Source organism: Pelophylax lessonae (genome assembly GCF_965119305.1).
Source record: "Pelophylax lessonae genome assembly, chromosome: 4".
Lineage (NCBI taxonomy): Eukaryota > Metazoa > Chordata > Amphibia > Anura > Ranidae > Pelophylax > Pelophylax lessonae.
In genome coordinates, this window is record NC_138771.1 from 655349893 (window position 1) to 655362076 (window position 12184).

The 12184-nt window shown below is 39.6% G+C and overlaps 1 protein-coding gene across 1 annotated transcript in view; it reads left to right on the forward strand.

The window, feature by feature from the left end:
- LOC309553050 (uncharacterized protein) overlaps nucleotides 1–12184 on the forward strand; it is a gene marked incomplete at its 3' end in the record, with an annotated part of 83667 nt that overhangs the window by 33342 nt on the left and 38141 nt on the right. The window contains exon 2 of the mRNA XM_082253948.1: nucleotides 10532–10635. Coding sequence (XP_082110074.1) covers nucleotides 10532–10635 — 104 coding nt within the window. The remainder of the gene's footprint in view (nucleotides 1–10531; nucleotides 10636–12184) is intronic.

The following is a 12184-nucleotide window of genomic DNA, read 5'->3' on the forward strand; positions in this document are numbered from 1 at the left end:
AAGCTCAGTGTACTGTTGCTTCTCCTTCCCTTAGATATTAAGCAGCTGAGAACAGGGAATGTGATCATTTGTAAAAAAAAAAGAAAAGTATAAAAAAATGTGATTATAATTGTTTTTTTTCTATATCTATACACAAATGTTTTGGCTTTCATTTCTATTTTAAACTGAATGGGTTGTTTTACAAGGTGATCGTTTACATACAGCAGAGGTGGGGGACTCGAGTCACATGACTTGAGTTAAGTCACCAGTTTGAGGACTTGAGACTTGCTTGACTAAAATGAATAAAAGACTCGACTTGACTTTGACTTGGTATTCATGACTTGAGACTTGACTCTGACTTGAGACATATGACTCGCAATGACTTTACTTTTTTAAGTTATTAAATATTTGCATTTTCTCAAGATGTGTTAAAGCAAAATGAATGTGCCTGTTATGTTTCTGACACCACAGTCACTTAAAACACCTCGGTGTGTATTTTTAGGACACTGGCTGTTTAACAATGGAAATATTTAACATGTTTTTAGTGACTGTGGTGTTGATGACCGGACGAAGGATTTTGAGCTGTTTGGGCATTCAAAGTGTTTCTTTAATATGCCAAGAAAAAAGCACTAAGCAGTTTTGTTAATTTTGAAAATAAAACAAAATTTTTTCTGACCACTGACTTTTAGAGCCCATTCACACTAGCGCGACTTGTGTGCCCTCAAGTCGCCCCAAGTCGCTTGACATAACCAAAGCAATGTTAATCAATCAGTGCCGTCTTAATTGGCACTACTGAAGTCGCTCCGACTTCAGAAAAGGGTCCTGTACTACTTTGAGGCGACTTGTGATCCGACTTGTCCCATATACTTCAATGGGAGTCGCCTCCTTATCTTAATTGACACGACTTGTTATCAGACTTTCCAGGAAGAAGAAAGATTAGCCAGGCATTCCCCACATTGCAGCCATGCTATATGGTGTATATATATATATATATATATATATATATATATATGTAATGGTATATATATTCCATTATCTCTGCTTGGTCTGTGTGAGTGGCACTGGTGGACACAGATAAGTGGCACTGGTGGACACTGATTCGTGGCACTGATATGTGGCACTGGTGGACACTGATATGTGGCACTAGTGGACACTGATACGTGGCACTGGTGGACACGGATACGTGGCACTGATTCGTGGCACTGGTGGACACTGATTCGTGGCACTGGTGGACACTGATTCGTGGCACTGGTGGACACTGATTCGTGGCACTGGTGGACACTGATTCGTGGCACTGATATGTGGCACTGGTGGACACTGATTCGTGGCACTGATACGTGGCACTGGTGGACACTGATACGTGGCACTGATACGTGGCACTGGTGGACACTGATTCGTGGCACTGATATGTGGCGCTGGTGGACACATATGTGGCACTGGTGGGCAGTGGCACTGGTGGACACATATGTGGCACTGGTGGGCAGTGGCACTGGTGGACACATACGTGGCACTGGTGGGCAGTGGCACTGGTGGACACTGATACATGGCACTGGTGGGCAATGAGGAAATGAGTAAAAAAAAAAACAGAAAAGGGGAGTTAGGTCACAACACATCATATTCTGATTGGCCAAATACAAAGTTGTCTGTCATGTAATAAGTCGCGCAAAATAATTCACAAGTCGCGCTGAAGTCGCGGTAAAGTCGCGGTAAATGTGAACCGGCTCTTAACCGATTTAAAGGTGAAAATTGGGGTAGATCAGTATTTTGACTTATGGAGTATGAATGGAGTTCAATGGAGTTCGAAAGTTCTAACGAACTTGGCCCCCCTCCCTTTCGCGGTGTTCTGGTGTGAACCGAACCGGTGGGTGTTCGGCCCATCACTACTCTACAGCAATGCTGGCAGCACTTATATGTCTATTTCCCAAAGACAACCTCTGGATATGACGCTGAGCACGTGCACTCAACTACTTTGGTCAACCATGGCGAGGCCTGTTCTCAGTGGAACCTGTCCTGTTAAACTGCTGTATGGTCTTGGCCACCATGCTGCAGCTCAGTTTCAGGGTCTTGGCAATCTTCTTATAGCCTAGGCCATCTTTATGTAGAGCAACAATTCTTTTTTTCAGATCCTCAGAGAGTTCTTTGTCATGAGGTGCCACGTTGAACTTCCAGTGGCCAGTATGAGAGAGTGAGAAAGATAACACCAAATTTAACACACCTGCTCCCCAATTGTCACTTGGGGGGTGTACTCACTTTTGTTGCCAGCGGTTTAGACATTAATGGCTGTGTGTTGAGTTATTTTGAGGGGACAGAAAATTAACACTGTTATACAAGCTGTACAGTCACTACTAGGGATGGCCTTGCGGTTCGCCCGACGGTCGGTTCGCGGGAAATTTTGCTTGTTTGCTACCCGCCAAATTTGCGAACACATGGCGTTGTTAGTGGCGGCCATATTAGTTTACATTGGGGAGAACTTTGACCCATGACCCAGCCATCAGGTGGAACGGGACAGCCATTTAAAATATTTCAGCACATGGAAATGCCCCCTACCCTATAAATAGACCTGAGCTGTTGGCCATTTCACATTTTGCTTTTTGCTAGCGTAGGGAAAGGTTGCCTATGCTCATGAGGGAGAGATTGCCAGACACAAATAGCTCTGTGAAGATCCAAAAAAGTCCTTTTCAGGGCTGGTATTTCGGTATAGGTCTACTAGTATCTTTTCAGGTTAGGGGCAGGTATCCAGTCGGTGCTTTAGGGGCAGTTAGAGATCGGCAGCAGTCACACAAATTGCTCTGTTAATGTCCACAAAAGTCATTTAAAGGGCTGCAAATTTTTTGGTATTGCTGTGCAGTGCACTAAAAAGGGTGGTGGGGTGGGGGAGGGGGGTAATCCACAGTATAATATACTTTGTAGAAAGCATATTATAGTGGATTAGTAGTATTATTGTGCACTGTGCAGCATTGTGACAGGTGTGGTGATTGAACGTTGCTGCAGCAATACTACACACAGTGACAAAAGGACTTATAATGTATTATAACTGGAGTGGAGACCAATGGCCCCCCAATACCACATATTGAAGTGGGGTGTTATCTGAGTATACTTTTACAAGTGTATTTGTGTCCTGCAACAATATTGCCTCTTTTGCTGTGTTAAGTCTGGTACACACAGTGCCAAACTCACTGGCCAATTTTTTGAACAACTGGTGTGATAGACCAATGGCCCCCCAATACCACATATTGAAGTGGGGTGTTATTTAACAGTATAATTTTCTAAGAGTGTATTTTACTCCTGCAAAAATGTGGCCTCTTTTGCTGTGTTAACTGTGCTACACACAGTGACAACAGTTACTGGCCAATTATTTGTACAACTGGCGGACTGACGGACCGGCAGATAGGGAGAAGAGGCAGGCAGAACTTGCATTGCACAAGAGGTACAAAGCAGACTGCAAATGTATCGGGAGCGAGTCATCAACCATGTACAGTAACATCTGGCACTCCCAGGACGCCATCACATGGCTCCGCAGTGTGGGCTTTTTTAATGTGTCTGTTGCTGACAACAGTGTTGCCATCTGCAGCCTTTGCAGTCAACGCATAAGTCGCGGTAAGCCCAACACTCACCTAGGGACCACCACCTTAAGAAGGCACCTGAAATCGCATCACCGAGCCCAGTAGGAGCAACACAGTCAGAACCCACAAAGCCACACCCCAGGCTCTCACCGTCCAGCCTCTTCTCCTCCTTCTCCTTCTCCTGTCTCCTCACAGTTGTCCTCCACTCCACCTTCCATGATGCCATCGTCACGTTGTTCTGGAAAAAGGCAGGCTTCTGTGGCTCAAATGTTGGAGCGTACAAAAAAGGTGTCCGACAGGTGTCCGACTACATCGGGTTAATGGCCGATGTGAACACTCTGAGGAGTGATGAACCCCTGGACTACTGGGTGGGCAGGCTTGACCTCTGGTCAATAAAAAAACAGGAATATCGGCGCAAGCATGAATAAATAAATGGATGGAAATAGATAAAAGCAGCTGACACCAAGGTAAAAATATGTAAAACCCAATGTAAAACTGATAATGAAAAGTGCAGCGCTAAAACAATAGGACAATAAAAACATCAATGGATAGATGAAGAGTCTATGAATGGCACACAGTAGTCTTGTAAAAAAGAGGAGAAAACAGTCCAATACGAAATCCCAATGAAAGTGCTCAGTGCTGATCAGTAAACAGGACACAAGTGCTTGTTCAGTGCAATCCTTCACCAGAGGTGCTAGCCTCTCACCTGTACCTGTGAAAAGACAGCCTTAAAAGTACACTCCCAGCAATGTGAAAATCCTGACCAGGACAGCAATCACAGAGGGCATCTCTCCTTTTTGTTAAGGTGTTCACAACGATCCCCATGTAATAGAAAGGGGGCAGACCATAGTGCAATATGTTTCAAACACCACAATTTATTAATAAAACAAATGGACAGCCTCTTACTTCAAGGTAATGCAAAAACGAGCAGTACAGCAATCCAGCTGGTCTCCAGACAGAGCGGAAAGCTCTGCTGACAGGGGCTACGAGTGACGTCACGATCTCCTCCCCCTTGCGCACGCGTATCGTCCGTGGGCGGGACTTCCTCAGCGTATGGGCGGAGGGGCGGACGTCACTCTTTTTATATGCATCACTCCGCTCAATTCAGCGTCGCTGCTGGCATAGCAACGTCGGAGGAAAACCGGAAGTGCCCCAGGGCCCGCCCCACACAGGAAGCAGTACATTGACCCAGGAACATAAACAGAGTCCTCCATATACACCGAGACAGCAACAAGGGCTAAAGGGCTAGTAACGCCCATTACTGTTCAAGAGCGGGGGGATATAGAATATCAGAACTAACATAAATATGGCAAAAGATATATTAATAAAAATTACAGAAAAAACATATATTTGGGAACTAATGCCCCTAAATGTATAAATACATGAGGGGATCATGATAAATCACTTGCAGCCCCTGTATACAAAAGAAAGCAGTACAAAAAAAGGCAATATATAATAAAAAACATATGATAAAAACATCAAATGTAAATCCATAAATACAATAGTGTTCAAAGGTCAAAAAAAAACATACATAAAATGGGTATATAATAGAGTCCATATCATAAAAGCCCATATGTATAAGGGACCTAAAATTCATATGTTGATAAAAAGTATTGATAAAAAACTTGAGGGTAAAAACGAAGAAAAACTACCGATCTGAGATAAAACAGTTGAGGTCGAAGTCCACATTTAGACCTCTGGGGACCCCAACTTTTGTCTCAAAGATCCAGTAAGATTCACGCTTACTTATTTGCCTAATAAAACATTGGAGGGGGGGGTAATTTTATTAGGCAAATAAGTAAGCGTGAATCTTACTGGATCTTTGAGAAAAAAGTTGGGGTCCCCAGAGGTCTAAATGTGGACTTCGACCTCAACTGTTTTATCTCAGATCGGTAGTCTGAAAAGCCTGAAATGTGGCAAAAGGCTGCAAAGTTCAAGGGGGCCGAATACTTTCGTAAGGCACTGTACTTCTGTATACTGTGAATGCCTAATGCACCTCTAGCCATCAAATACACTACAAAAAAGATAATAGAATCCGCGCTAAGGAATCAAAGGATATAAATAAGTACTAATAAGCTGCAGCCTCACTTAAACTATAGCCAAAAGACTATATAAATAGATAAGAATGGAGGTGATGGCGCTGCTTATATTATAAGGTGTAATTAGGTGGATATTCCTATGTAAACATATATCATCGGATGAATTGTATATAAAAAAGGCTATGGAGAATAGCCACCAGGTGGCGAAGTGTAATGTGCAAAGAAGTGCGGAGATAAATAAATATGTGTATATATACAATATGCAATAGTGATAAAAATAAATAGTCAACAGAGTGAATCTATAAACAACATTAAATAAATCAATCAATAAATAATATAAAATGACTCAAAAATCACGATGATAAAAATTAGTAAAATAGTGCGGGAAAAGCTTGACCAAACAGAATAAATGTGCAAATATACAGGAGAGTATTATTCAAAGTGTACAAATAGGTGATAGTACTAAAAATATAAAAATTATTATAAAAATTAAAGTTCGTGATCAAAAAATTGTGCAAAAGCAATAAAGTGCGGGAAACTTCTTTCCAAAGTGTGCCAATACGTAATAATCAGTCAATTCATATACTAGAATACATCCATAAGTAGGTGAGTGTACCCAGTGAGATAGGTGGGCAGTGACTTACGGTGACCCCCAAGGTGGGTGACTGGTGAGCTGCAAAGTGGCTACTGATGAAAAACCTACTCACCAGATATACCCACCCCACACAGGGGTATAGAGTGGGTATTGTAGATATGCCTCGCTGGTCCTTACTCTGTGTAGTGGTTCCCTTCCTGGGGGAGAATGGTGTGGGGTCCGCGGGGTATCGCAGATATCCTAGCGTGGGGTCCAGTACTAGGGTCTTGTTCCAATATGTCCGATGCTCCGTGGAGGGATCTAGTATGGCCACTCACAAGTATATGGATGGGAGGGTCATAGGAAGTGGAAAGACTCGATAGTGTGATATCGTAGGGGATATTTTATTCAGCAGTATACAATAAATGAATACTCACATTCAATCATATGGAAAACAGCGTGGTATTGGCGTCCCGGAACGCAATGCGTTCCAACTGGAAACCGGAACCGGAAATGACGTGACGGCGCTGTACGCGTTTCGTCATGTGACGTCTTCTGCAGCGTCGCATCATTTCCAAGCCGGCCCTTTTATATACGGTGGTTACCAAGGCTACGGGACTCGTTATGAAGCATAACGAGTGCTGCATGTAAGCCCTGCTGCGGCTCATGCTTTCCTATGTAAGACAAAACCTATGCCTTACAGTCAGAAAACCGAATTGATTCATATTGATGGAAATATTAATAGAATAAATAAAATGATTAAAGACTGTATATATATATATCCCGTGCCAAAATTAAATCATGAACCACCATATATACATACAGGGAGTGAGTGCAGTATATTAAAAACATAGTATACATTATTTATTAAACATACGTTAAAAATAAAAAAATGTAAAAATAAAGATAAAAAATAAAAAATAAATAATATAAAAGTAATAAGTGTTAAAAATATAATAGGAGGTAATCTTATGTAGTGCGCCATCTTGTGGCTAAAAATATGTATGGTAATAACAGATGGTGAATGTATATTATTACGAACCGAGGATGAGGATAATAATGTATATATATATAAATAGTGTGAGTATGAATAAAAGAATGTACATATAGGAATGTGTATAAAGAAAGAAAATTTAGTGGATATTATGTGTACTTACTTAATTGATAAATAGTAACTGTTAAATTTCATGTAAGTATAAAAAACGTGAAATAAATGAATGAGAACAAAAATACAAAAATACGTAAATTAAATGAATGAGAACAAAAATACATTGTGTATACTCAAAAAATGTGTATGTATAAAAATGTATACATATAAAAAAGGCGACATCTAGTGGAGATTGTGTAGATTGCACAAACCATATGTATATAGATATTAACGATATGTGACCTATAGGCTCAGATACCGTTAGATCATGTTGGGTATTATGCAATATATGAATAGAAATGGTAAATTGGAGTTAGTATTATAAAAATTGGTATATATAGGATGGGATGAATAAAAGACAGATGTTGTGGCATATATAAAAAATAAAAATATAAATATAAAACATATATAGAGAAAGGAGGGAGGATTTAAAATTTAAAAATTGGAGATGAAGCAGTTAAGGTCTATGTCCAGGTTTAACCCCTTAGGCTGGAGAGTATTGAGTCGATAAATCCAACTCGTTTCATTTTTAGAGATTTTAATTTTCTTGTTATCACCTCTCCAGTGTCCAGCAATAGAGTCTATACCCACAAAGGTGAGTCCCCTTGGGTCCTTATTATGTACCTCTGCAAAATGTCTCGGGAGACTATGCTTTGGAGACCCCTTTCTTATATTCTTGATATGCTCCCTGATTCGTACGAACAGAGGTCTGGTGGTCCTGCCGACATACTGAAGTCGACAGGGGCACTCTATTAGGTAGGTTACATGGGTGGTCTGACACGTAATTAATTTATTAATCTTGAACTCTTCTCCACTCCATCTGGATTTAAAATGCAATGTCTTCCTAGGTTGTTTATTCGTAGTTTTACACGGTAAGCACCTATTACACCGAATAAACCCTTTTAAGTCAGGGAACATTTTCACTGGTTTGGGGGGATCAATTGCATTATGGACAAGTTGGTTTCGTAAATTAGGGGCTTTCCGATATATAAATTTCGGTTGTTTGGGTAACAATCTCGACAAAGTTTTATCGGACTTTAATATAGGCCAGTATTTTTTCACGATCTTTTCAGTCTGTCTGAAATTATGATGGAATCCTGTGATAAATGCTAATTCTTTGGGTTTTGCTGGCTTCTTACTCTTATATAAATATTCATCTCTGTCCGTATTTAGTATTTTGTTTCTGGACATAATCAATTTCTGTCTGTCATACCCTTTTTCCTCAAATCTCTTTATTAAAATATCTGTCTGTGATAAATAGTCCTCAGGGTTGTCACAATTTCTTCGGATCCTCACGAATTGACTTCTTGGAATTCCTTCTTTCCATATAGGATGGTGGCAACTACTAGTAGGTATATATCCATTCCTGTCTGTAGGTTTAAAATAAGTTTTGGTTTTAAGTATGTTATTTTCTTTAAAAATATTAAGATCCAAATAATTTATCTGATTAAAACTCCAATCTCCTGTAAACTTGATACCATATGTGTTCTCATTCAGTTTTGAAAAGAAATTGTTTAAAGATTCCTTTGTTCCCTCCCATAAAATGATGATGTCGTCGATATAACGTCGGTAGAATTTTAATTCCGGAATATTTTGGGTATAAATGGTCTTTTCTTCTAGGAGATCCATAAATAGATTTGCTACGCTAGGTGCGTAGCGGGCTCCCATTGCGACTCCTTTGGTTTGTAAATAATAGTCATTCTTATGCCAAAAGAAGTTGCTGCTCATAGTAAGTTTTAGACCGTCCAAAATGTATTTAATTTGTGTTTGTTTTAACTGGGTGCGTTCATGTAAAGCAACATCTACCGCTTGTAGTCCATCTGTTTGTCTTATGCTGGTGTAAAGGGAGTTGGCGTCTATTGTAGCCAAGATGCAGTCTTCTGGTAGCTGTACTTCCTTGAGTATTTTTATCAGCTCCGAGCTATCTTTCAGGTACGATTTGCCCATTTTTACTGCTGGTTGTAAATATCCATCCAGATATTCACCCAATCTGGAAAACAGTGAGTCCACACCGCTCACTATGGGTCGTCCAGGGGGCTTAACGGGGTCTTTATGTATTTTGGGCAAATAATACAGTACTGGAATCTTGCTTGTCTCAGGTAGTAAATATTGTGCTTCTTTATCATTTAGTATTCCTAATTTTGTACCTTTATTAATGAAGTCTTTGAGTTTTTTCCTATATGTCTTAGTTGGATTATTTCTCAGTTTTTCATAGGTGCCTTCTACTCTTAGTAGATTATTCATTTCTTCTTCATAGTCAGTCTTATTTAAAATCACTAGTCCTCCTCCTTTGTCTGCGGGTCGAATTATAATTCCCTTCCTATCCTCTAATTGTTTAATTGCTGATTTTACCTTATCATATTTTTTGTGTGGTTTCTTAATTTTCCTCAGGTCCTCTTCTACCATTTTTTTAAAAGCGCTAATACACTCTCCGCCGGGTACTTGTGGATTAAAAACCGAGTGATTCCTGAGACCTGAGTGTACAAAATTGGGGTCAGGGGTGGAAGATGTGTACCCTTTTAATTTAAAGAACTTTTTAATGTTCAATTTTCTTAAAAATTTGTGAAGATCAATAAAAATTTCAAAGGGGTCGGCATCTTTGGTGGGAGCGAATTTGAGGCCAAGGTCTAAAAGATGAAGTTCTTCATCATTAAAAACAATATCTGTGAGATTAAAAATACCTTGACCTAAAATTCTCGCCTTCGTTTTCTTCCTCCCACCTCTCTTCCCCCTCTTACGTCTTCTTCTTCCCAGTATTGGCTCTGTTGTTGGGGTCTCATATATCCTCCTGGGGGGGGTCCCCTCCATTGATTCTGGTATTCTCCTCCTCTGTATGTGTTGGGTCTTCTGTCTTGAGGGTAATTGTAGTTCCATCTGTTCTGCTGATCTTGTGGTCCTCTCCATCCCATTCTTCCTTGTGGTCTGTACCATCCTTGTTGTCTGTATGGAGGTGGTGGTCTTCTTTGGTGGCCTCCGCGGAAAAAATCCCTCTGTGTATTGTAATTAGGTCTGTCTCTATAATCTCTGACAGGAGTGTGTGTTTCTATCATGGCTAACGGAGAAAATCTATTGTACGTTGGAAGATTATAATTCCTTTGGTTGGGTGTGTTAACTCTATCATAGTCCCTAGGTGGTGTGCGTGGTCTCTCTTGAATTCTAGGGGTATTCCTGGGTGGTAAGAATCTGTTCTCTTGTATAGATGGTCTGTTGTCTTCTGTTTCCCTGTTAGGTCTGAAAGTAAATACCTGTGGGGTTCTTGGAGCTGGCGTGGTTATGGATTCCTCATATTCTTCTTCGTCCACTGATGTTTCTCTAGACTCGAAGGCATTAGGGGTATTGGGAATCTCCATTTCCTCTTCTGCTGCTTGCCACTTATACACTTTGGAGTTTTTATAGTCGGTGACATCTCTGCTGTACTTTTTTTGCTTTTTCTGTTGTATAGCCGAATCGTACTTGGCAATATAAGTTTGTAATTCTTTTTCTTTGTCCTTATATTCTTTATGTAGTAGGAATGGAATAAGTGCCGTTTTCAGATCTGTTATTTGTGTTTCTATATTCCTTAATTTAGTCTGTCTCCTTTTAATGATAAGTGTGAGGAGATCTGTCTCGCACCGGTTAAAAAATATATACCATTCCTCTGTTAAGGTGATGTCATTAAGACCATCATTGGGATTGATATCCCACCTTAGTCGTCTGGGGGTAATTTTATCTCTAATGTACATTTCTAAAGTAGAAATGTCCCACCAGACCCTGAGCTGCTTCTCCAAAGCGTGTTTAAGTTGTTTAAAAAGCCCGTCCATATCCTGTCTGTTGGTTACTCTCTCCTGATTAAAAATATCTTCAATATTGATTTTCCTATTATTTATATATCCGAAGATATCCGAAGCTGCAGGATTGGCCATGCCCAAGAAAGGGTATGTGTATGTAAAAAGATAATAGAATCCGCGCTAAGGAATCAAAGGATATAAATAAGTACTAATAAGCTGCAGCCTCACTTAAACTATAGCCAAAAGACTATATAAATAGATAAGAATGGAGGTGATGGCGCTGCTTATATTATAAGGTGTAATTAGGTGGATATTCCTATGTAAACATATATCATCGGATGAATTGTATATAAAAAAGGCTATGGAGAATAGCCACCAGGTGGCGAAGTGTAATGTGCAAAGAAGTGCGGAGATAAATAAATATGTGTATATATACAATATGCAATAGTGATAAAAATAAATAGTCAACAGAGTGAATCTATAAACAACATTAAATAAATCAATCAATAAATAATATAAAATGACTCAAAAATCACGATGATAAAAATTAGTAAAATGGTGCGGGAAAAGCTTGACCAAACAGAATAAATGTGCAAATATACAGGAGAGTATTATTCAAAGTGTACAAATAGGTGATAGTACTAAAAATATAAAAATTATTATAAAAATTAAAGTTCGTGATCAAAAAATTGTGCAAAAGCAATAAAGTGCGGGAAACTTCTTTCCAAAGTGTGCCAATACGTAATAATCAGTCAATTCATATACTAGAATACATCCATAAGTAGGTGAGTGTATATCTGGTGAGTAGGTTTTTCATCAGTAGCCACTTTGCAGCTCACCAGTCACCCACCTTGGGGGTCACCGTAAGTCACTGCCCACCTATCTCACTGGGTACACTCACCTACTTATGGATGTATTCTAGTATATGAATTGACTGATTATTACGTATTGGCACACTTTGGAAAGAAGTTTCCCGCACTTTATTGCTTTTGCACAATTTTTTGATCACGAACTTTAATTTTTATAATAATTTTTATATTTTTAGTACTATCACCTATTTGTACACTTTGAATAATACTCTCCTGTATATTTGCACATTTATTCTGTTTGGTCAA